At 41.4% G+C, this 26257-nt stretch overlaps 1 protein-coding gene across 3 annotated transcripts; it reads right to left on the bottom strand.

Annotated features, from left to right (window-relative positions):
• Positions 1-1547: 1547 nt before the first annotated feature.
• On the bottom strand, positions 1548-22986 carry cttn (cortactin). Of its 3 annotated transcripts, XM_030076278.1 has the most exons (16): positions 22828-22986; positions 20745-20853; positions 20120-20193; positions 19837-19966; positions 17758-17868; positions 16560-16614; positions 15236-15346; positions 13588-13698; positions 11681-11791; positions 9947-10057; positions 7934-7989; positions 7726-7795; positions 6290-6546; positions 4886-5021; positions 4275-4343; positions 1548-3661 (listed from the first exon to the last, which is right to left on the bottom strand). In XM_030076278.1, exons 2-16 carry the CDS (start codon positions 20826-20828, stop codon positions 3525-3527), a joined length of 1623 nt encoding a protein of 540 aa, XP_029932138.1. In that variant the 5' UTR covers positions 20829-20853; positions 22828-22986; the 3' UTR covers positions 1548-3524. The 3 variants fall into 3 exon arrangements, with proteins under 3 accessions (XP_029932138.1, XP_029932156.1, XP_029932147.1); XM_030076296.1 differs by lacking the exon at positions 15236-15346; XM_030076287.1 differs by lacking the exon at positions 9947-10057 and having other exon boundaries at positions 22828-22984.
• Positions 22987-26257: the final 3271 nt, after the last annotated feature.

Below are 26257 nucleotides of genomic sequence, written 5' to 3'. Positions count from 1 at the left end.
GTGTGTCTGTCTTTCTTGTCTTGTTGCGGTCGGTGCTTTTGGGGTTTGGTAAGTCACACCTGAGACACCACAGGACACACAGGTCAGCAGGTCAAACGGCCTCAGAGGGAGCAGGAGCTCCTTACGGTGATCAATAACCGGATCCTTCACCCCCCCACAGGGCCGGATCGCTGCATCAGGGGGCCCGCGGGTGCGAATTTCATGTGGGCCCCCCCTCCTCCACCACACTTAGTAATTGTGGAAACTGGACAGGCCTGTCAATTTTTCTAAAATTCAAAAAAAAAAAAAAAAAAACCCTAAAAGATCTTCTGCTTCTTAGGAAACAAATATAAATTAGTAGCAGAGCAGACTTTTGCCTCTTCTTGGCTGAAATCTTAAAATCCATTGGCTACTATATACTGTATATCTATCAATATCTATATCTCTATCTCTCTATATATATTTTTTAATATACAACTGTGCAAACAATCCATTATAAATGAATTACCACTGACTGCCTGGTGCTTTACAGAAGATAAAGCAGGAGTGGTTGTACAACATCCAGGTATCTGTGTCTATGATGACACATTTCTTTAATATTTGCCTTTATTTCTCCCATTTGGAGTCGAGCTCTGTGTTGTGTAGCAACAACACACTGAGATATGGCCACATACAGGCTGAGGAGACGATGAAATAAACAATTTCAGGGTCCCAAAACATCACAATGAAGTTTGAGTTAAATTTAAGATTTATACGTAACTTAAAAGTCACATAGTGACGGATCAGGCCTCAAGCCACTAAGCCTGAGTGAGCTTTATTATAGAGAACTAAAACTAAAGGTGTGAAATAACATTTTAGTTTAACTGAAATAAAAATAAAACTAGACTTTAGGGAAAAAAACTGAGCTGGAACTAACTGAAACAATAATGTATTCATACTGAAAAATATAGAGTGTCTTTAATTTTAGTTTTAATTTTATCCATGTGTGCAGTTTCAAAAAAAAAAAAAAAAAAAAAAAGATTAATGCAAAGATGTATCGTCCCTCAGGTTTCATCAGGGGTTAAGTATCCCCTGTATGTAGAAGATTAAAGTTTGTGGTTTTGCATAAAGAGCGGTGAGTTTGTGGGCTGAACACATACAGTCAGCACCAAACACACACACACACACACACACAGTCAGCTTCATGTCCCACTGGAGTGAAAGACTCTCTCAACACCTCAAATGGGATTCTTTCAGACATATGGCTACGCATAAATATTCTTCAAGGTTATCATGGCGTGCAGATGGGAAACCATTCTGTAACTCCCACATCCAAACAGCTCAACACACACGTCATCTTTACTCCAGTGTTTGTGCACACAAACATAATCAAATCCAAACTGTATTATTTACACAATATGCGCTCCACATAACTCACAGTCAGGCCCGTACTCGTGCTCTAAGTTGGAAAGTCTAGTTAACAAACTTTTTTTTATGAAGCAGGCGTTGCTTTGCTGATTTTCTGAAGTGTGTGTGCAGACTGACTGACATTGGCTGCCAGCCTTGAATCAAGACAACGCACCATCAAATAAATTTACCATCCATACGGTTTGTTTATTGAAACAATTCACTTTAAAAAAAAAAAAAAAAAAAAGAACAAGCAGGTAATGATGTGACTCAAGCAAACAGAGGTACAGATAAAAATCATTTGAAAAGGTCACTTTTTTCTTATAAAACCCCAAAAGTTCAGATGAAACTGATGAAAGCCCTCGCACGCGTTCCTGTTGAAGCTACACTACTGCATTAGATATCCACAGACAACTAAATGAGATTGTCATACTTGTCTGTTAAAAAGTACTTAGTGTTTTCGAGAATCCGTCACAACTTGTTCCCTTGGAGCCCGAGCGGCTCGCTCTATATTTTTCTACAGGTAATCGCTGCGGTGGGAGTCCTCTAGAGAGAAACAGCACTCGTTTGAAAAAGGTCACTCACTCGCCAGCGCACGCCGTTTGGTCATGATAAAGGATGTTAGTCGGGCCACCGCGCCTCGCTTCATGTGCGTAGAAAAACACGCCGTGACGTGACGGGTCGGGTTCGCCGAGGACTTCGATCCACGGCAGCAAGACACAAATACACAAGCGTCGTCCACATCCAAAAAACACAGTGACAGGGAACAAAACAATTTTTTTTTTCAGTTCAATATTATTTCTCTAAGCATCATAAATCATGATCTTTCTGTACATTGTTACAAGCATGGTGATTAGGTAGGCTATGGGATGGAGATGATTCAATCAATACTATCGGCTGTAGTGTTTGTTTTGCCACAGAGGAGATGACAGCAGAGTCCTTAGACATTTGGCCCCGTGATTCTGTAAATAATCAGCTAAAGGAAGAAGTCGTCTTATAATTGACTGATATGTGAATCAACCCTACAACTGCTGCTAGTGTTCAGAAAAATAAGAGGAACGTATTCAATTCTTAGTGAATTAAAACTAGTTTAAGGTTCATTTTTCATAAAAAAACAAACAAAAAAAAAAACAAGTGCAGCTGAAATAAGGAGGGGCATTCAAACTTCTGTGCAACTGAGCAAATTTTAAGCAGACAGACCAAGAAGCGAAGGAAGCTTTTGGCTTTTTGGTCCACACTTTCTGGGCAGTTGGTGACTACTTGATGTCCCCGAGGGGGTTTTTAATGCTTCCAGCTGTGCCTGCTAATGTTAAAATGTGAAAAGTTGAGCTACTAAACAGTGAGCACCCTGAGCCTCGTTCGTGTGCAAGACTCATTTTTGAGGACATTTCTAGCTCATTCCTGTTGTTACTCGAGTCTTTGGTGAGACAGACGTTCCTTCTTCTCCTTCTGTGTGTGTGTGTGAGCCACAAGGTTTCGATTCCGGATCGACACCTTGTGAAGGTCAACGCCTACGTAGTATCTGTAAGGAAAGCTTACAGCTACAATATGCAACTTTTCCCCCTGAGGCAGTGAGTGGCTTTGGAGCGATGAACGCTGGTCTTTCTCACAAAAACCACTTCGATTTCCTGCCCGTGCGCTTGTCACTCATCTTGATCAGCTCACTACTTTAAAAAAAACAGCATCTGGCCTGAAACAGAGGTAACTGGCATCTGGAAAGCCACCACAGGTGTTGAAGAAGCCGGCGGGTGTATGGAGCCAAACTGCATATTGTAGCTTTAACTGGTGCAAAGCAGAGTAGCGAGCAAAGCCGTTTGTGCCTTTTTAAGCCCGGGTAGTAACTTCTATATACAAGTAGTGTTTTCCTGGTACTGGATCATTCTTTGAGACAACTCTTCCTCCCTCTCTATTGCTGCACTGAGAGAAACAAAGCACACCAGAGATGAATGGGTGGAGACTTACAGAGCATGGAGGAAAAAAAAGAGAGCAAAAGAAAGCCAGCTATGAGACCTGAGGATGTCTCGCACAGTGTTGAAGCACCAAGATGAGCTGAAGAGAGAAAGAAAGAAGTGTGGAGGGGAAGGGGAGGGGGGGTAATAAATGTCGCCTTCCTCTTTTGCGTTAAGGACAGGGAGACAAGCCGTCTCGGTGCGGGGGGATCATTGCCGGACCTCCACGTAATTGGCTGGGAAAAGGCCGTAGACGCCCCTGCACACGCCTCGCCACCAGCCCTCGTCGATCATCTCGATGTTGGTGATGATGTCGTCGGGGTCGAAGGAGATCTCGTCATCACCGGCTGAAACGGGAGGACACAAACCGGTTTCAAAGAGGAGGCTGCCGGTTTCTCTGCACTCCGCACAGCATTTGCTCCAAAGCCACTGAGATACAGTGGTCCCTCGTTTATCGCGGGAGTGACGTTCTAAAAATAACCCGCAGTAGGTGAAATCCGCGAAGTAGTCAGCTTTATTTTTTACAATTATTCTAGATGTTTTAAGGCTGTAAAACCCCTCACTACACACTTAATACACTTTTCTCAGACAGGCATTAACATTTTCTCACTTTTCTCTCTTGTTTAAGCACTCAAAGCTCAAACCTTCGTAGAAAAATAAATCCAGTATTATAGAATGAAACCAAAGATCAAAACCTCCCAGTGGTCTACAGTCCCTTAGCCAATCAGGATGCAGAACACAATGTGCGGACTCTCCCTTAGCCAATCAGAACGCAGAACATAATGCGCTGTAAAAAAAAAAAAAAAAAAAAAAAAAAGCACGCAAAATTGCACTAAAAAAAATCCACGGAACTGCGAGGCCGTGAAAGGTGAACCGCGTTATAGCGAGGGACAACTGTACTTGCGACTCTGTTAGAGACTGTGAAGCAGACGTATCTGAATGGGCGGCTGTGACTCTCACCTGCTTGGTAGTCGTACAGGGCCACCGCTGTCACCCCGAGGTCCTCGCTGTACTCGTACTGCTGGCCGTCTGCAAGAAGCAGCAAAGGCCTTTTGACTGCAGGGACCGGCTTAGTTTGTGACGTCTTTCCTCTCTTGCTTTTCTTAGTTCTCCCCTCAAAATATGTGACACCTCTGACCTTGTAGCGACGCTGCTACTATCATCTCATGGTGCTCTTAACATCATCTTTTGAGAACTAAAATGCTTAAAGGAGAAGCTCCAGACAACAACACCTGAAAACGCAGCATTACTGGTGTATCTAACATTTATGGACCCAAGTGGTGGATGGTGGTGTATTTTCCCTGTGGATGACTGGTCCAATGAAGACGTGACACATAGCATTTAGAAATGTCCAGTGGAGCTTAAATTAAGAATTGCTCTTTAAAATGTCAATGTAAACATCTGGCTTTGGCACTGCTCTCTCCCTGCTTTTACTTCTTTACTAGGAAAAGAGTCAAGACCAAAACTCAGAGCAGAGAAAGTTTTTAAAAGGTCATTTTGGGAGAAACAAGGAATCACACACTGAGGGAGAAGCAGACAGGACAGGCTGGAGGTCAGGCTGACAGTCTCACCTCCGGCTTCGGTCTGCTCCGGGTTCTGGTAGAGATCGTCCTCCTGCACCTGCTGGCCGGCCGGCTCTCTGTCGTACGCCTGCTCTCCATTCTCCTCGGCCACATCGTAAGTTGGTTCCTCATGCACAGCAGTGTCCTGCAGCGGCCAACGGGAGCAAAATTCAATCTGTCAGATTAAAGGCAGCTGAACTCAGCTTGGAAAGGACATTAAAAACTTCTGGTAGGAGGAACTATGAGATCTTTTGCCACAAAGACTTTCAAAGGAAAGGTGCTGGATGGATTTCAATGGAGCCAATAAAAAGGCAAAAGGCTTTTTTTTTTTTTTGCCTCAATTAAAACCTCAGATAAAAAATTTGTAAATAACTTTCACCTTGAAAATATAATCCATTTTTATTAAATGTCAAGTTGAACTTTCGTGTAAGGACTGAACCTCTCATCTCAGCAGGTTCAACAGTTTCTGCCAGAATCTGGCCATGTTTACACCAAGAGGTCACTGATACAACCAAGGTAATCATGAAAGTAAGGCAGCTAAACACCACATCCTGCTTGTGCTGAAAACATGTTCTTTGTTGGAATTAGTACAATCCCAGTGACACTATCCTAAGCACTGAGACATGCGCAACTTGATCCAGTTTAGTCCATAAATAAAAGTAAACCCTCATGTTGTTCTGTCCACTGACAATAACCACATGTGGCATATAAACCGGATTAGTGGAGGAGTGGAGTGTCATTTCAAAGAAGCATGTAAACAGTTTAATCTCTATCTCTAACGCTGTTATCTGACTTGGATTAGTGGCAACAGTGACACTCTTGTGAGCCACTGTGTGTCTGTGAGAGGTAAACTACCTGTGCAGACTGCGTGTACGACTAGCAGTCATATCCCCACCAACAGGAAATGCTCCCCCTGATCAGTGTATAGCTGTCTGTGACACTATGCAAGTGTACATGCTCAAACTCCCTGTTTGTCTGTATTTGGTCGTTTAGTGACGTCCACAATGTTTTTGGGAGCTTGACATTTGCTGTGGTGTGACCAGCAGTGACCTGGATTACAGCTGTCAAACACGGGAAGTCACAGGAGCAAAATAAACGGCTGGAGGCAGTTACAAAAAACAACAGCAAAATGTATGAGAGGGCAAAACCTGGTTTAAAAAAAAAAAATAAAAAAAAAAAATACAGTGGACACACACATTGCTTTTGATTTAGATTTTTCAGTGCATGTTGCTGTGGCTTTACAGATGCAGGCTGCCTCCGTCTCAGATTAGCTGCTGTTTCGAGGCAGACAGCTCATCAGAATGACTGACATGTGGGAGCGGGACCTTGACCGACTGAGTGGGAGGAGGGCAGGACTCATAATTCAGTTTCTGCCTCGGCTCAAAAAGCTGCATAAATGGTGGCTTGGCTCACCTGGTACGCTGGGGCAGCGGCAGCCGGCTGGACTGGAGGGGTGGGGCTGGGGGTGGGACTGGGGGAAGGCGCGGGGGAGGGCGCGGGGGAGGGGGCCTTGGCCTGCTCCTCCATCTTACGACGTGCCTCCTCTTGCTCCTGCCTCTCCTTGGCCTGTCGACGCATTCGCTCCTCCTCAGCCTTCTTCTGGTCCTCCTCCTCCTTCTGCTTGGCGATGTTCTCGAAGCGAGCCTTGATGCTCCCTGTGCTGCTGCCAGCTGTGGAGAGAGGAGGGCTGTGTTTACACGGGACATGCTGCAGCCGTTACATCAGGGCCCGGTAATCAAAACCTGCAGACTCTCTGCCCTCCGTGGCACATGGCTCCCATCCCGCGGGTTAGAGACGAAAAGGAGGCAAGGCGGTCTAGTCACAGACGACTTTCATCAGCATTTCTGGTAAAAACCGAGGATGCCTCAGTTCTAAAACATAAACTAGGTTGGAAATATTTTTTCTTCTACTAATGATAATTCTTGAGCAAAAAGTCTGAGCGTCGTACATGAAGTCTACAACCCGTGTTAGATTCACAGACGAGTGTGTGTTAAAAGCACCCGGGTGGTTTCGCTGCTGTTTGCGTGTATTGAAACCTTTTGGGGCAAAGTGGACAAATCTCACTAGCTGACGAAGTCCATTAGCCGGTGTTTTCCAGCGCTCTGTCAAAAATGTAATTGTACCACTTTTACAGTTTTTTTTTTTTTTAAATCTAGGACTACCTGCTTTAAAAAAGGATGACACAGTTTAAACGAGCAGCAGCTGAGATTAAATATTTGACCTCCAGCTCAACTGGTGTCACAATGTTCCAACACGACTGATACGCAGCATTTGCTCTGACATTCAGCCTCAATGGTCTCTCACACGAATGTAAGTCAGAATCACCAAAGGAGAGTGATTTCTCTGTGACGGATCATATTACATCAGTTACACGTACGTTAAAGTTACACTGCGGTTAAGACAGCCTGCCTGAAATGTAGAGCACGTCCTGTATCGTCACACCAACGTGAGTCCCAAATTAGCAGGTGACCCATTTTGCGCGTCTGCTGACTGGAGATGAAGTTGATCATGACCCGGGACTGTTTCAGGGCTCCGAATGCAACTCGCTGAGGCGTTTATGGTGCCTTACGATGACAGTGGGGTTTTAGGTCAGCGTAAAAAGGGGTACTGTTCAATCAATCTGTCATCCATCAACAGATCCTAGTTAAATACGTAGGATGCTGTCCATTTTCTTGAAGTATCAAAAATGCTCATGTGAGCGCTGCATAAGACCAAAAGAGGGAAGAGGAAGAGGAAGAGAAACACAGACATAGTGGGAGAAAAATGCAGAAGCCCCAAAAGAGGTATGGGATGGATCAAAAATAAAGAACACAGAAATACACACACCGGCACTGCTCATGTTTGCTTACCAGCTTCCACAGGCTTGGTCTTCTGGTAGGATGGGGTCGGCCTCTCCACGTCCTCAAAAGTCCCTGCACTCTGATGAGCCCAAGACACAAAGCAATGAAAGAAAGTCCTGTACACATGTATACAAACACACATTATCTCTCACACACACACACACACACACACACACACACACACACACACACACACACACACAAACACACAGGGTACCTTATCCATCCGGTCCTTCTGAACGCCAAATTTTCCTCCAAATCCTTTAGAGTAATCTGGAAACAAGAAGAAGATAAGTAAAGGTCACTTTGCGTTTTACTTCAAAATTTATAAATCAACCAAAGTCAGCACTCATCTGAACTTTTTTTTTTTTAATGCAGGCCTTAAAAGATCTTCTTAGTCTGCCACTCCGTAAAGTTGAGCGATCTGACAGGAATAAAAGGACGATGCTTTGACAGTAGGTTGGTGGATCTCATTCGGTCCTTCCATTACAATTTACTGAGATTCAGAGGCAAAGTCTGTGAAGTCCTTTCTGGTCTGCAGAAGCTCAGACAAAGCTGACTGTGGTTGGACGAGTTAATAGAACTGAAACGGGGAAAAAAACAAAAAACTTCCAGAATCAAAAGATGGGCTGAGGCACATCTCATGCAAACCTGGATACGAGGAGGAACAAAACAGAAACAAGACAGCCAAACTGACAGTGACGGCAGGACGACTGACAGCAGGAGACTCTTGACATAAGCCAGACGCTTGGGCCAAATGACCGTGCACTGAGGCAAGCGGCAGCCATCTTGGCTCAAACTCTGCGTTGCAGGTTAGCCATGTCTCTGTGTTTGCAGCGGGAGGTCTTGATACAGCGCACAGTGGCTGTATGACAGTGCAGTCACCATGCACAAATAGACTGCAAAAGCAAACAGACAGCATCATGGCAGCGCTGGGGACTGCAGGGGTCGTGGGAGTCGGGGGTGGGGTGTGGGGGGGTCAAGGCGATATAGTGTGTAGTAGAGGTGATGGATTTTTGGGGCCAATGCCAAGATCGATATCTGAGTGAATGATTTGACTATAGCAAGACATCTCAACTATTTGACTATTACATTAGTAATTTAGAGCTCAGCTGAAGGTCTTAAAAAAAAAAAATGCTATAAATAATAATAATAAAAAAAACTAACAAAAACTGATTTTTTTTCTAACTCAACTATACTCTAGGTACTATAAACAATAAATTCTACTGGACAAACTAATAATAACATTGTGTTAAATTTATCTTGAGTGAACCATAATATGTAATGTATCTTTTGCATACCAGCCACCATATGTGCCAACATGTGTGGTAGAAGCTGATATCGGCCAGCTGATATGTTGTTTGGGCTCTTGTGTGTATAACTAAAGATGCCTTGCCTCCTAGCAACACCAAACTCTTAAAAGTAATGGTAATTCATGGACCATGAATTTCAATATTTTGCACCGTAATAACATGATCATATTTCCTAAAACCTGACAGGTCCAAATACCTGTCTGCCACAGCAAGACTACATGTTTTAAAACTAGATCTGGGTACTTTGTACACTACTGTGGGTTATGAACATATTATTGTACACTACTTTACATCGCCTGGCCCAAAATGAAAGCTGTCGGAGTGGGACAAGGGTAGCGGGGGAACTGTTACATCCAGGGCACTGGTATTAAATCATATAGATAACATAAAAGAGAGCTTAAGGAGTTGGGGGGTTTCAGATGTACCTCACCTCAGCAGCACGGACCTGACGTTCCTAACCAATGCACAAGTAAAACAAATACTCCACTGACATGAAAAAAGGTGAAACAGTTTTTGTAGTTTTTGACTGATGCTACATTAAACCTGTCTTTAGCACTGTAAGTGTAAATCAGAAAAAAAGAGTTGGTTCCTTTCATTTTGTACAGTGACTGTGCTGTTGATGTCGGTCGGTGCTGCAGGGGTGGGAGGGTGTGCGGTGGGGGGATCTGACAGAAGGGCATATCTGTCAAGGAGGGAAGGAAGGCGTGGCCATTGCATAAGAGGGTGTGAAGAAAGGAGTATCAGAGAAGGATAAGACGTGGCATCTGCTTTGGAAAGGTGAGGAGGGGAGGCGGAGGGTCTTTCCAGAACAGGATGGGTCGGGATGGGGAGTGTTTTTTTTTTTTTTTTTCAGATTTTGGGGGGAGGAAGAGGGTGGGAGGGAGGGGTGTTGTCAGGGGAGGAGGGAGTTTCTGTGCCTTTCTGAGACTCGTGCTTGGCCAGGCTCTCCTTGTGCTCATAGCCCAGGGCAGACTGGTCCTGCCTCTCCACCTCTACCCCATACTGCCCTCCAAACCCACGCTTATAGTCTGAAATATAACACACACACACACACATACACACACACACACACACACACACACACACACAAATATGGACAGACAGACAACAATTGACACACGCAGACAGATATACAGACATATACAGACAGTAATACACCCGGCATGCCTCTTAGTAGTCATATACATGAACTGAGATCAAATTCTCTGTAAGGATGAAAAAATGAAGGAGAATGTTATGGACTCAAAAAAGAGCTACATGACATATCCTGTGAGACTTTCAGCTCTGTATCTGACATATCAGCTTCCTTTCTTTGAGAAGCAAAAATGCAGGGGTTCAGTTTTCATCCCAACCACGGTTAAGGTCTATTTTCAGCTCTCTACCACGACCAAACGCTGACTTCTTCCTTCTTCACCTGGTCTCCTTCCTGGTTCCTGTTTGGTAGAACGACCTTCCCGCTACAGAGATAGTTCCTGTCTTAAAGAATCAAGGGAAAGCTTGCTTTTTCCAAGAAATGAATGTTTTTCCTTTTTCCTCTCATCTCGCACAGAATATGTAGAAAACGGGGGAAACACTATATCGCCAAGGCTCATCTCTACATCTAACACTCAGGGGACCAAGAGATATTCATCACATTAATGGTCTGGGTGCTGTAGTTTTAAAGCTTATACTCTTTTATATTTTACATGTGATATACTGGCAAACTTCAAATTTAAGCTTATTCTGTAATTGCCTTCTTGTAATTTGCTCCATAACACAGCATCAGCTAAATGTCTGACATGTAAATGACAATCAGAGCCGTGCTCTCTCTTGCTTCCTCTATCTGAGCCTGCGGCCGACACGTTTTCAGCAGATTGAGGAAGTTGTCGACCTTCAAATACCACAACCGAAGCCACAATGAAGCCACATCAGAGCGGCAGTGTAGGAGTGAAGAGGAAGACGGGTTTGACAGGGAATACAGACTGTTTGCAAAACTCAAAGCAGACAACTTGTGAAGGCTGAGGTTTGATGGATACGCTCCCAGATCAATGGCCTACATGTGCTGGGAGAAGTCACACAGGATGTTTTAATGAGAAGCTAAACAAAAACAAACACGTTTGGCTATCTAGTTCAAGCAAGTGAAAATGATGAAAAAGTAAATTTCATTTGTTGTGGGAAAAAAACACAAGGAAACTAACTCCCATATTCATCAACAAGAGGGCGATGGATTCAAAAATCCCCCAGTTATACTCTTTACATTTAGCCAGACAAGTTTGGTTTTCATAATAGAAAAGAGTCTCCACACAACGGCTGGTGGTAGTAAAACCTATCAGTCCAAGTTAACCAGCATTTGGCTGGCAGATGGTGTTAATTTCCAGACCATCAGTAAATCAAAACCTTCAGCTTTAGTTCACATTTGACTGATTTCTCCATTAATCTACGCCTTTGCTGTATTCCTGGAAACTAAATTCCAGTCCCTCTTTCCATCAGTTTTCCCTGTTCCATTTAGAGAAACATGTAAATATCCCATCAAAAATAACACAGACAGCAATAAGTTTAGGAAGATGGCTCTTTGTACTGGAACCCTGTAAAAACAATCGAGCTGCAAACAGATGTGCGTTCCCTTCTGCTACAGGCTGTAACACAGTTTGGCTCCGAGGCAGAAACAGTACCTTTCTGCGACTCGTGCAGCTGCAGTTTCTCCTGGTGGTCCCATCCCAACGCCGATTTATCCTGCCTGTCCGTCTGCACGCCAAACTTTCCCCCGAAGCCCTTCACATAGTCTGCACAACACAGAGAGACAGACACATGAGCATCCTGTCTGTCAAAACACACACATTCTGTGAATAAGTAAACTGATGGAAAAGTTCAATACAGTTAGTCCTAAGGCTGAACTATTACAAAATGATTAACAAGTTTAGTGGGAATGTGAGTGATAATTTTTCCGTTATAATTTTTATTTTCAATAAAAAATCTATTACAATGATGAAGGTGTAATTTATGGGGTTTGCGCCATACAAACGTGTTTTCTTACATTTGGAAAATAGAAGGTGTAGGCCAGGGTGTCTCTGAAGCACCATAATACTTTATTGACAACATTCTGACAGACATTTTACCTTTATCAAAATATTCCAGCTGCTGCAATTTGGATACTGCACTTGGCCATATTGCAATTTGATGAATTTGTTCAGCCCTGGTTAGTCCTGCCATGAACACTTGATTTAGATATTACTGAGGGCCAGATTTTAATTTAGGCAATTTATTTAGATTTTATTTTATTTCTATACCATGACGCACTTCTGATCTTTTTTAGACATTAGTGAATATTCCCTTACAAAAAATGATTAACAATATTGCATTATCTAACAGTGTTACTCTGCTGTACATCATTATGACATCAGATCTTTCAGCCTCAGTTTCCATGTTAAGAAGTGCAGTTATGACTGGTGTTTATAGTGCTAAACTTCTAAGTTAAAATATTCCTGGCTGTAGGACTGGTGTAGTTGTTTGAACACTGGCAGCACATGACCCAGTTATCAGAGCCCGCTCCACATGAGTAAATCTAGGCAGCAAACACAGCGCAGTGCATTGTGGGGAATTCCTGAGGTCACCTTTCCCTCCTGCTCAGTCTGTACCCGCATGCTGGAACTGGCCAACCAGGAAGTAAAGCCTGTCCTGGCAGAGCGAGCGTCAGACCTGCAGCTGCAGGCAGGGCCGCCTGGCGATGCTGAGGCCGAGGCCAGACGAGCCGCAGCAGAGCTGCAGCTCCGGGCGTCAGGGTGTGGTGACGTAACGCTGCTGATCACAGGTCAGCACAGCTCAAGTAGTAACTTTACACTGGCAGAAACTGTGAGCAAACTCACATGGTTCATGCTTTGTTTTGTTTTTTTTTTGTATGTCCAAAACAAAATTAATCCCTGCAATATTACTGGTGTTGCATTTATCTCATTCAGCAACAAACAATATGGGCAATAACATGTCCATATCAGCGCTGCAGCAATTAGCAATTTGCAGCAATTAATCATCTAGCAGATGGAGAAGACAGATTATGATTATGATAACAGATTTATAGTTTTACTTATTTATAAAGTGAAAATACCAAATATTTGCTAGTTACATCTTCAAGAATGCTTTCCTGTTTCATACCATTAAAAAATAGAAATCTGTTGTTTTTTTGGTTGCTGATCAGACAAAGTGAGAAACCTTAAGACATCACTTTGGCTTTAGTAAACTGAGATGTAGTGGTGGACGATACAGACTTAAAATAACATGACAATATTTCATGGTAATTTGCAGTTACAATATTAAAGAAGATATGAAAAAGAAAATTACAATAACTACTGTGTTTCACAGAATGGCACTGTAATCTGTCCTAGAGAGGCATTTAAGGTGCCATAAATGTAATGAATTTTGATATTCAGCTCTACTAATACCATATTTCAGGTTACATGTTGTTGGGGCATCTGATGGCACTGATTGGAAACTCTGAATTGGTTTAATTATATTTGGCTGGTAAAGGTGCAGAAACTTATATGATCATTCAAGTCGCTTCTCTGAGTGAATTTCTGCTGGTACCAACCTTTCTGAGACTCGTGCCTCTCCGTTTTGCCCTGGTACTCGAAGCCCACAGCGCTCTTGTCCACCTTGTCTGTCTCCACGCCAAACTTGCCGCCAAAGCCCTTGGCATAGTCTGCCGGTGGCCCGAGCAGAGAAGTGGAGAGAAGAATCCAGAGTTAGGACAGGAAGAGGCTGCGTTACAGGCAGAGTTAAACCCGGGGCACATGGGTTTTATACAGCTTTCACCAGCAGAGAGAGATTTGATCTAAATCTACTTCCTCCTGTATAACCTCATTCATTCTACGTTAAGTAACTGTTTTTTAAGACGTATTATACATGTATATGTCAGGAATCACTGTGATGTAACACGCTTCCTGGTTTCCTTCTGGTGGACAAAAAAAAAAGTGGACCTCAGGCATGCAGGTACATTTTGAAAAAAAAACCTCATCTAAAAAAAAAAAAAAAGTGTGACTAAATAAATAATGCAAATATATATAAATATAAATAAATAAATAACCATATATATCTATATCTATATCTATATCTATACATATATATATAGAGAGAGATAGATAGATATAGATATATATATATATATACATACATTTATAAAAACACATGCACACATGCAAAAGTACAAAGGTAAGAAAAAATAAAAGTAATAAAATATTTTTAAAAATATATTATCTTTAAAAAAAAACTGCATCATCATGGAAAAAGTTGTTTTGCTTTTTTTTTAAAAAAGGGAAGTTCATTTATCTTTCAAAAGGTTAACAGTGCATGCTGCACTTTTCATTTTGCAAAATCAAACTAATTTGCTCTTTTAAGTTCGCCTATGTGTGGACTGTGACGTAATGACTAAAAGTGAACCCTGAGGCTTCAACAGTTGAGTCACCAAATAACACTACATACATAGACCAAGACTGCTGAGTTACTTACATTTGTCAGTTTAAGAAGTATTTTTTCCTCATTTTTATGACCAGTAAAGTGAGATGTCAGGACACTGACATAAGAGGCAATCAGAGGTTAACTTTCCCTGGAGTTATAACAAAGCGTGTCTTTTATAGAAGATAATGTGCCAAATTAAAACATCACAGTCCCCTACATAAAGTGGTGTGTGTAATACCCAAGCCACAGACTTGAAGGCACAGACATATCCATGCCAATCATCTGGGATGGGGAGGGAACGAGGACACATTGTAGAAGGCAACAATTCAGAGTGGAATGCAACCAAAGACATCCCAAAGTAATTCAAGTTCTTCTGAGGCAGAGACGCTGTGCTACACATCAAAAACACTGTAATTAAATGTATTACTCACATAGGACACATCACAGACAGCAGCTGATACAGCTAAACTTAAAATAAAGCTACTTTGCAGCTTTACAGGAAGCAGGCAAACAGCACAGGCTGAGGAATGAAGGAAGGAAAAATACCAAATAACCTGATTTGTCTGGACCTGCAAGGGCCTGCACTCACCGAGTCAGGCCAAGTTGTTGATGTCTTTGTGTGTGTGTGTGTGTGTGTATGTGTGTGTGTGTGTGTGTGTGTGTGTGTGTGTGTGTGTGTGAGAGAGAGAGAGAGAGAGAGTGTGTGTCTGTCTCTCTGCCATGTTTTCTCCATGTTTCTCCTGGTTAATGGGGATGACGCATGGCAGGGACACTAGACAAACCTTTCTGGGACTCGTGTTTCTCAGTTTTGCCTTGGTAATCGAAGCCCATTGCACTCTGGTCCACACGATCTGACTGCACTCCGTATCGCCCCCCAAACCCAGAGGAGTAGTCTACACAGCAAAGCAGGGGGCAAGGGTCAAAGGACAGGGTCAAGCAGCATGGTGGCAGTGATCAAGAAGCAGCCCAATTCCAAATCACCCATCAACACTTTCCAGTAGTAGCCCAAGTCAGGATCAAAACAATTAGACAAAGACCTAGAAAATAATTTGACCTTCAATACTGTCATTTAGCCCTTTTCGACTGTGGGAACTCAGTGAGGTGTGCTAAAAACATGTTTATAGATGAAGCTTATTTCCCAGGTACAAGGAATTGCCTCTAAATTCATTCTGAATTTATTCCCGTGTCTGGCAACACAGCATATATTGTGTCTGGTGTTCACATGAGAGGCAAACATAATTAAAAACAAGATTACGGCACCAGCTACTTCCATCTTTTCACATGCACAACAATTAATTAAAAAAGTTGATTCTTAATAAACTGCAAACAATAAAATATTCCACCGATCTAAGGACTTCACAAGTCCCGGTTTACCCATGGTAGTCGAAAAGGGCCAATAATCACAGAATCAGTTCACTTCATGCAGTCTTTAAATTTAGCTCCAACTCAGAATCAATTGTCATAAATTTAGAAAGAAAAAAAATACAGGCTATCATGTTTGTGGTGCAAAAAGTCACATTTGCATCACACAAACTATTCAGAAACAGAATTGGAATTGGGCGAATTTTCTGCTCTTCTCTTTTTATTTCAGGGGACTCTGAAGGAGATGAGCGCAACAAAAGGGTGGAGACACTATGGAATCATGGGAATGCAGCTCATAAGCACTGAGAGCTAAAAGGCTGGAGTGTACTCCCACAGCACTGGGATCACCCTCCTTCCGATCCTTATAACTTAGAATATGCTAAGAAAAAAAAAAAACTTTCCAAGCCTGGCAGAGCTGAGATGAAGCAGCTACTGGTCGGCACAACAGGAACACAGCTTAGCAAGGCCACAAACCAGCCAAATGTTTATCCACTTTATCTGGCTGGCATGTTTGTCTATTCTATGAAATTTGGAGGGCTTACTATATTCCAAAAAAGTAGCTGGCTGGCGAAATAATGCAATTAGATTGTGAATACTGCGATTCATTCTAATGCATTCAGAAAACACAAAAAGTTGGATGAAGCTGCACATTACTGGAGGTTTGGGTGAAAAAGCTCTAAGGATATTGACTAATGATACAGGGCTAAAACAGAGGGGCAAAAAGAAACCAAAATGTCACGTCACCTTTCTGTGAAGCGTGTTTCTCTGTCTTCCCAGCGTACTCGAACCCGACAGCAGACTGCCATGAGAGAGAAGAGGCAGAAAGCAATTATTCCATTGCCTAATCCTTCTGTATGTTTGCATTCAGGTTAGAACAGTCACAATCTAATCATAATCCATCAATAACAATCAGGGTTCCAAAGTCATTTTGAAACATGCAGTGTCCCCCTAACCATGTTAAACAACAACCCTTTTTTTAATGCACATTTTGCTGTATTGAATAGAAAAATGCCTGATGGGAACAGCATTGGCCAAATAAAATCCCCCAAATATGCAACTAAAAGTTTATTCGCTTGCTTATTCAGCAAAACATGTTAGAATTTGCAATGGAAACACATTGTCCAATAAAAATGGGACATGCACGTAGGATTTCATGACAGAGCTGGCTGTCATGTCAGTAACGTCAACAGGTACAGGGGGACAGATGAAGAAATCAGGACATTCCTGTATCTCATATATGCAAAGAAAGGAACAGGGATATTAGTCGGGAAACTGCAGCACAATGCTAATTTAATTTCTCACTATGTTCATAGATCATGTCCATCCAAGTCAGCATAGCCACTGAGCTAGCATATGTTGTTGTGGTTGCCCACAGCAACGGTCAGATGATAACAGTAGTTTTATTTGATAATACAGATGTTATGGAAATGCACCTTTATTTGCTTGATTTTTTTAGGCAATAAATTATTTGCTTGCAATTAATTTGAATGTTGTCATGGGAATCAGCTACTGATAGACAAAACGTGGCAGCTTTAACTGACCCAGTGCAGAGAAACTTTTCACATGAGTCAACAGTGTGGTGCATGTGAGCCTCAGAAAGCATCTATGCAGTAAGGCAGACTGTTTTTTTCCTCAGATTCCTCTCTGAATCTGCTGATTACAAAAAAAAAAGCAATACTGTTTGTTTGGGGCTCCCATGAACTCACCCTGTGAGTAACAGTAAATAAAAACTAATGACATCTGAGTTAATAAATTATTTGCAATTGTGGTAGTTTCACACAGTTATGAGCAAACTTCTCTCACAGTTTTGTTCAGATGTGGCTTTGGAAAAACAGTCACAGCCCTGTCAGGTTTAAAATCAAGGCGATGTTATTTCCATTGTTTTCCACTCCAGTGTTGAATGTGTATAAACCACAGAGTTTTCCAGAAACAGGAGGAATACCTGGTCAACACGGTCAGCCTGCACGCCAAACTTCCCCCCGAAGCCCTTGGAGGTGTCTGTCTGCGAGCAGTGCTTGGACAGCTTGCTCTGGTAGTCGTGACCCACCGCAGACTGTGAAGACACACACACACACACATACAAAGCACTGAACGGCAGAAACATCTCACAGGGAACTGAGAAATACACACTGCCCATTGGTGGAAATGGTTAAGAAAAGTGAAGGTGGGAAAGATAAGGGGCAAAAAAAACAACAACAAACAGGTCTGAAAGCAGCAGGATGACTAGAAACACAGCTGATGGTTTGGAGTGGTGACATCTGACTCATCACATGCACAAGCACACACACAGTGTGGGGTAAACAGTGCCTCGTCATCACATTCACGCTGCAGTGACCACACAACCCAGAGAGACAAAGGTGTGGACAGAGAGAGCTGCTTGGCACGGAAGATTATCGGGTGTGAAATGCCCACTACTGACTCAGCCTGTTCACACAGACACACACACTGACACATCTTTACAGAAACTGCTGCACAGGGTCAAAAGAACTTTCCGGGATCATTTAGATTTGTGAAAACGCTGGCTTTTCTTATTTTCAAAAGACAGGATTCAAAGAGGGCTCTCTATTTAAAAATAGATATTTTTATGTACTGCAAACCAACATCAGAGCAGGGGGGCAGCTAGCTGGCTTCAAATTTAGCTTTGGTTACAGCAAAGGCCAAAACTACAAGTTTTTTTTAATCCCTGGTGTAAAGGAAAGGTAGAGCTAAAAACAGCAACGGGCATCTTTATTTTTTTCTAATAAGGATTCAACATGTTTTCTTCTACTTAAACAGCCAGAAAGCAGAGATCAGAACTTGAACACTTGGCAGCCTCAGGACACATGAAACTTTAAATGTCATAAAGCAATAGTTTCGGTATCTATCAATATCATTAGAGCATAAACCAATATACAGATTGATTTGCTGCTTGTGTTGGGTTTTCAACCGGTGACAATCCCTCATTTGTGGTTATGAGCTGCCATAAACATCATTGACCCAGAGATCCTGTAACAATCACCGCTGTACCGCTGGAGAAACCTGAGATGAAACCGACTGGCCTCATGGCTGTTAGAGATCCTTACAATGAACTGATTTTATAATACTGAGAGGGACAATAAAACAATTACCTGCTGGGCATGAATATCATAACATAAAGATAAAGCAGCAGTGATGAGGCTGAGGCTGGTGGACAAACTGCTTTCCTGCACAGTCTCATTTCTCTGTGTATAGTTTAAAGACAGGATAGACACCTGGAGTCCCACTAAAAAGGACAAAAACTAAATGTGACAATAATAAGGTTTGACCATGTACCAATTGAACAGACATTTTCTATTATTTTCAGACATTTACAGACACTCCCTATTCTACTTCACTCTTCACCTCAATGTGAACGCAAAACATCTTACACTTGACTATTAAGGCATCACCTCTTCATCAGGCAATACATCTAATACTTAGCTCTTTAAACAGACAAAATATCAATACAAAATCAAACAAAAAGTTACTTTTAACTTGGGATGTTGATGATTAATCATTAATTGATTAACTGACGTTAAAAATTAACAGATTAACAATGTATTAACCAACAATTTGTGCTTTGTGCACCATTTCTCTAAAGCTCACATATATTAACTTTTACAACAAAGGGCGTGCTTCACCTTTGCTGGTCAGAAAACCTGCTGGCACAACAAAGGAAGAGGCAGTCAGTGGGGAATGGTGATGGAAGATGAAGACGGACAAGAGCAGCCATTTCAAGCAAGAGCCTTATTGTTTTATTATTCTGTTGGTTTGAATTATTAATACTTTATGAATTAATGTTTCACATGACTAATGTGTCACTACAACTGTTTAAAATAAAATTTAAACAGAGAAAAAGTTGTGCGTTCTTTATGTCATTATTAAAGATTAACTGATCATTGATTGTTAATGTGTTCAATTAACGGTTAAGAAAAACGTGCAAAACTTGCAATCCTGCTTCTAACTTAATCCCGTAGTTTCACTGCGAGCATCACAACTGGATTAGACTTGATTTCTCTCTCACCTTGTCCATGCGGTCCTCCTGGACTCCAAATTTGCCCCCATATCCATGTGAGGCTTTGGGCATGGTCTCCATTTCCTTCTGCTTCAGGGTGGTGTGCTCCGTCGACACGTTCTCACGCAGCTGGTGGATACTGGGCCAGAGGAAGGACAAAGTTACGAGACACGTCTTGGCTTTTCTTCATTTAGATCAACTGACACAGAAGGAAGAAAAACTCTGCATATTACGGTTGAACAGGATGTCTAAGAGCCTCAGCGCTGGAATATAAAAAGATTCGATTCCTCACTTTATGTGCTCCTGATGTCCGGAGCCGGCCACCGTCTTGGCCCCCCAGCGCTGCTCCTTCTCCGTCACGTCATTCTACAAAGCCAGAAAACACAGTGCAATCAGCTGGACAGAGAACTAGAACTGAAATCATTAGTCGATTAACAGAAAATTCATCGATTAGAATTTGGATAACTGGTTGATAATTTTATTTGTTTATCAAGTAAAGACACCAAACATTTGCTGGTTATAGCTTGACAAATGCAGAGGAACACTTGATTCTGTGGATAAAAATGGAAGTTTTTCCAAGTTGCAGCATTGTGTGGGATTCCCTCCCTTCCACATAGCATTACTTTTTTCTGCCTGCTGGTCAGACTAAGGAAGCAATTTGAAGACATCACTTTGTGTGTGATTGGCATTTCCTCATTAGTCTAAACATTTGACAGATGAAATGATTACATGACAAACTGGAAAAATAACTGACATATTACTCAACAAAAAAAGGACAAAAAAGGGAGAAATGATGTTGAGAGAAAAAGATTCATAAATAATAAAGACTGGAAAATATGGGGAGGGAGGATGGAACATGGACAACGAAGAGGAGTTTGGATTTGGAGGGAGGAGGGGCTGTGGGGTCTTGTGGTTACCTCAAAGTCGGGGTCGGTCTCCCAGTCGTCCCCTCCATCGTCCACAGTCATCTGGACTGTCTGTCCTGCAGAAGCCTTCCACATCTTTATTCAGCCTACACCACACACACTGAGAGACAAAAACTGGTGAAAATTTGCTTAAAAACAACCTAGGGTTGGGCAATATTGATAAAATCAAATATCACAATATATTTAACCGCATCTCTTGATATTAACTGCTTGTTCTTTCTCAAAATATTAACACAGTGGTATTTTTGATAAAAAGTAATGTGGATATGATGACCAAGCGGGTAGAGATAAATGACAGTACAGCTAGACCATCCCATTAAGTTGCGGAAAACTGCATCCCTTTAGTGTAACACAGGCTTCAAAACAAGGAAAAGACGACACTCATACAACGTCACAATATGACAATATCCAAATCCCAGACAAAAATCCTGATATGGAGATATAATATCGATATCTTGCCCAGCCCTAAAACAAGTGAAGTCATCAGGTTCAAGCCAAGTGTCAGACAACATCCTCTCTGCTGAGGAGAACTTGATCATGACACTGAACCCCTGACAGCATTATTATAATTACTGCCTTGTATCTGCCAAACCTTTTAAAAAAAATAATTAAAATGAATGCTTCAGATGAAACATAGTGACTGTTCTTTCGGTGCCATCATGCAGCATCCGTGGTTTCTGGAGACACATCTACCCAAAACACAGTCAAATACCTGACCCAGTCCTAGGCCTGGTATGTCTCATTTGTCCACTTGTATTTTTTTTATTTAGTTATTTATCTATTTATTTTTTGGCTTCTGAGGTGATGTTTGCTCCCTCCTCGTGTAACAAAATAAGAACTTGATAACAAAGTGTACTGTAACACCCAATCAATTCATTTCAATCTATTAACCCTAGGGTTGATAGATTGAAATGATCAGATCAATGATTCAGGGTTGATGTCACCATCTTAAAGAAATCAAGTGAATTTGTCCAGGTTACAATAACTGTCAATAGATTTCTTTCATAGACTGTAGATAAAGGAAATGCTTTGCACATTCTGACTTGAGAATTAAAAAAAAAAAAAAAAAAAAAAAAAAACACAACACCAGCAAGCTGACTCACTGCCCTACTTTGAAACTAGGATGCAAGCAAGCTGAATGATGAATGGTGTCTTTTGGTCATTTGGCTGACTCTGGATGGCCTCCAGCGCTCTTTGGCGTTTCTGGAACAACAGCTTTCCTGTACTAATCCTAATTCCTGACTCAGCACAATCTGGGTGATCAAGCATCTGGGTTTAATTAGAGGCTGGGGGGAAACGTGGCTCCATGCGGCCCCTCGGCTCAGAGGAAATGTGTGAAGACGAGGAGGAAGCACCCTGGCTGGCAGGTCCCAGCTTCCAACTTTGAGTGTGTTACTGGAGTCTCTGCCACAGCTCAACCACACCCAGCTGATCACTGCCAACCCTGCACAGCTAACAACTGTGTCTGACTGACAGGCAACAAAAACACAGTTAGGTGACAGTGGGGACGAATCAAATCCAAATTTTAAAAAAAAAAAAAAAAAAGACAAGCTTGGACAACAAAGAGCATTTGTCAGAATTATCCCAGATGCATAATTTCCGCGTTGTTATCAAGCCAACCTCGGTTAATGCAGTTAATGCTGGGTTAGTTTGCTTAATATGAATAAGTCAGGGCTTAAATATTGGGACTATCACTGCCGAGCTGCAAAATGTTATATGAGATGCAATGCAATTAAAGATTTGGTGGTTTATGTCCATGGAAAAATGCATCTGGCAGGGTGTCGTAATGTAGCAGAGATATAAAACCTGTATCGTTACGACACGTGTGTGTGTGTGTTGGTGCTAAGACAATGGGCAGAAAATGTAACAATACACCAATAAGTGACCAGCAATGTGATAAAATGTGTTTTATTTTTGCTTCCTAATCGGGAATACTAGTGGTTAGCTGTGGCATTTCCTGTTCCAGTTTTTAGCTAACTAGCTAAGCTAACATGCCTGGAATAACGTTACAACCGTTGCCGCTTCACAGTTACAAATGAACATTTTATCCCCGAAGGAGCTGCTTAGTACTCACCGTGTAAGTCCAACCAGAGCTGAAAGTGAATATTTTTTTTTAAAAAAAAGAAATCCTCCTTCTTCACGAAACAAAATTTGATGGAGCAATTCTGACGTTACTACGAGGAAACTGCTCCTTCTGCTGGCTCTTCCGGCTCTCCCAGGTGTCGCTACGCCAACGACGCTGGATCAGTATTCCAAACGTCCTGCTCGGTCGGCACTGCGCATGTGCAACTGCCAGAAAGAGATCACATAGAAGTAAGATATCACACTCGTTAGCTACTTTCATTGTGGGGGTCAAAAAGCAGCTACTTTCATCAAACGATGTGCTTAACTATGTATGCCGTTTTTTTTTTTTTTATCTTTTTAAAATATTTTTAAAGGCGTATGGGTGCCGTCTAGTGTTTAAAATCAGACTAATTGTGATACATGATTTAGCGTAAATCTGTTTTAGAAAGGCTTGGAATGTTGCGCGACTTTCAAAAAGAGATGGGATGAATGCAAGATGTCTCACTCGTTAGCTACTTTCATCATCCACTCTGAAAAAAACATTAGTTTAACTATGCATGTCATTTATTAAATCTTTTTAAAATCAGTTTTTTAAGACTTCTGGGTGTAGTCTGGTGTTTAAAGACTAATAATGGTAAAAGTTTTGGCGTGAAGCTGTTTCCTGTGTGTGAATGAAAAAGGTTTAATCTGCATGTGCTGCATTCAGTCTTCAAACTGAAAACGTGATCTGTGGTTGCAATATGATCATTACAATAACACAATTATTAATGTCAAATGCATATTAAAACCTCTTCTTAGAAGACCGTAAGAAGGATACATCTCACACATCTTTTTGAAATGAGTCTCCTCTCCCTCGGGACCTACTGGGAATCAAAAGTGACTTCATATGAATTTTGATTGCATCGGATAGGATATAATAACTCTATGCCTTTGACCTTCAAGAACTGTAACTATTTTGACCGAAAACATTTTCCAAAAAGAAAAAAAAGAAAAAAAATCTTGGAGAAATACTGTATCCACATTTTTTATTTAATTATTCTATTTTTTAAATTAATTTTTACATGGAAACAGTCACATTTAAAGATGGTGAATATTGGCGTAAAACACTGTTTACTAACGGCTTCGAATCACTATTGGGCTTTAAAAAAAAAAAAGATACTGGATCACTACTGCCATGTGCCATTGCGGGCAAGAAAATTTTCATAAAATGAATCAATGCATATCCTACTGTGGTTTGATTGCTTTGAACAAACAATACCGTTGTAAGGCTATTATAGCCTATTTTATTTATTTATTCATTTTATTTTAAATTTATTTATTATTATTATTTATTATATCAAAATATTTCTGCCGACATTTTTTATCATTTACTTGCATATATAAATAATACACAGGTTGGTGCTCAGCAGTGACCGAAGTTATATCTTAGATAGATAGATAGATAGATAGATAGATAGATAGATAGATAGATAGATACTTTATTCATCCCAAAGGAAATTCACAGTTTTGAACAGTACCCACAGATTACAAGATTAAATAAATGAAAAAAATAAAGAATAAAAGATGACACTAGAGATCTAAGTACCCAATGTGCAAAAAAAACGTGTGCATAGATGTATACAATGTGCATAGATGTAGGCAATGTGCAAATTTACAGTATAAACAGATGATAAATAGCAGCAAGCAATATAGGAGGAGTTCCCAGAGTTCCCAGAGGTGTTTAGCACTTGTTGGCCCCTTTGCCTTCACTCTGCGGTCCAGCTCACCCCAAACCATCTAGATTGGGTTCAGGTCAGGTGACTGTGGAGGCCAGGTCATCTGCCGCAGCACTCCATCACTCTCCTTCTTGGTCAAATAGCCCTTACACAGCCTGGAGGTGTGTTTGGGGTCATTGTCCTGTTGAAAAATAAATGATGGTCCAACTAAACACAAAGCGGATGGGATGGCATGTCGCTGCAGGATGCTGTGGTAGCCATGCTGGTTCAGTGTGCCTTCAATTTTGAATAAATCCCCAACAGTGTCACCAGCAAAACACCCCCACACCATCACACCTCCTCCTCCATGCTTCACAGTGGGAACCAGGCATGTGGAATCCATCCGTTCACCTTTTCTGCGTCTCACAAAGACACGGCGGTTGGAACCAAAGATCTCAAATTTGGACTCATCAGACCAAAGCACAGATTTCCACTGGTCTAATGTCCATTCCTTGTGTTTCTTGGCCCAAACAAATCTCTTCTGCTTGTTGCCTCTCCTTAGCAGTGGTTTCCTAGCAGCTATTTGACCATGAAGGCCTGATTGGCGCAGTCTCCTCTTAACAGTTGTTCTAGAGATGGGTCTGCTGCTAGAACTCTGTGTGGCATTTATCTGGTCTCTGATCTGAGCTGCTGTTAACTTGCCATTTCTGAGGCTGGTGACTCGGATGAACTTGTCCTCAGAAGCAGAGGTGACTCTTGGTCTTCCTTTCCTGGGTCGGTCCTCATGTGTGCCAGTTTCGTTGTAGCGCTTGATGGTTTTTGCGACTCCACTTGGGGACACATTTAAAGTTTTTGCAATTTTCCGGACTGACTGACCTTCATTTCTTAAAGTAATGATGGCCACTCGTTTTTCTCTAGTTAGCTGATTGGTTCTTGCCATAATATGAATTTTAACAGTTGTCCAATAGGGCTGTCGGCTGTGTAGTAACCTGACTTCTGCACAACACAACTGATGGTCCCAACCCCATTGATAAAGCAAGAAATTCCACTAATTAACCCTGATAAGGCACACCTGTGAAGTGAAAACCATTTCAGGTGACTACCTCTTGAAGCTCATCGAGAGAATGCCAAGAGTGTGCAAAGCAGTAATCAGAGCAAAGGGTGGCTATTTTGAAGAAACTAGAATATAAAACATGTTTTCAGTTATTTCACCTTTTTTTGTTAAGTACATAACTCCACATGTGTTCATTCATAGTTTTGATTCCTTCAGTGAGAATCTACAATGTAAATAGTCATGAAAATAAAGAAAACGCATTGAATGAGAAGGTGTGTCCAAACTTTTGGCCTGTACTGTACACTATAAACAAGGAATATATAAAAAATAGAAATATGCCAAAAAAAAAAAAAAAAAAAAAAAATGCGTAAGGCTGCAAGAAAATTGTCTATTTTTTTTTTATTTTTTTTTTAATTATATATTATTATCATTATTATTTTTATTACCCCTGTGGTTCATATTCTCACCATAGAAATTCAATGGGTTCAAGTTCAATGATTTTAACATACGGTGCAACTCCGGAAGTAGTCGGCATTAAGCCATTTCGTTCCACTTTGTAACTTAAAACATTACATGTCTTTGTAACAACTTCTTAAAATGACATCACATTTAATTATTTATCTGACTGCAATAGAAACACTTTGGAAGAAAAAAAAAAACAACAACAGACGGTAACTTATTTTATTTATTTA

Source organism: Myripristis murdjan, chromosome 3 (assembly GCF_902150065.1).
Source record: "Myripristis murdjan chromosome 3, fMyrMur1.1, whole genome shotgun sequence".
In the NCBI taxonomy this organism is placed as follows: domain Eukaryota; kingdom Metazoa; phylum Chordata; class Actinopteri; order Holocentriformes; family Holocentridae; genus Myripristis; species Myripristis murdjan.
Note: the sequence above shows the minus strand (reverse complement) of the source record. Positions and strands in the feature narration are given on the sequence as shown.

Coding starts and splice junctions, on each gene's coding strand:
- cttn (XM_030076278.1), bottom strand. CDS start 20,828: ATGTGGAAGGCTTCTGCAGGACAGACAGTCCAGATGACTGTGGACGAT. Junction 15,347..16,559: donor GAAACACGCTTCACAGAAAG/GTGACGTGACAT, acceptor TTTGCTGTGTAG/ACTACTCCTCTGGGTTTGGG. Junction 5,022..6,289: donor CCGCTGCCCCAGCGTACCAG/GTGAGCCAAGCC, acceptor TGGCCGCTGCAG/GACACTGCTGTGCATGAGGA.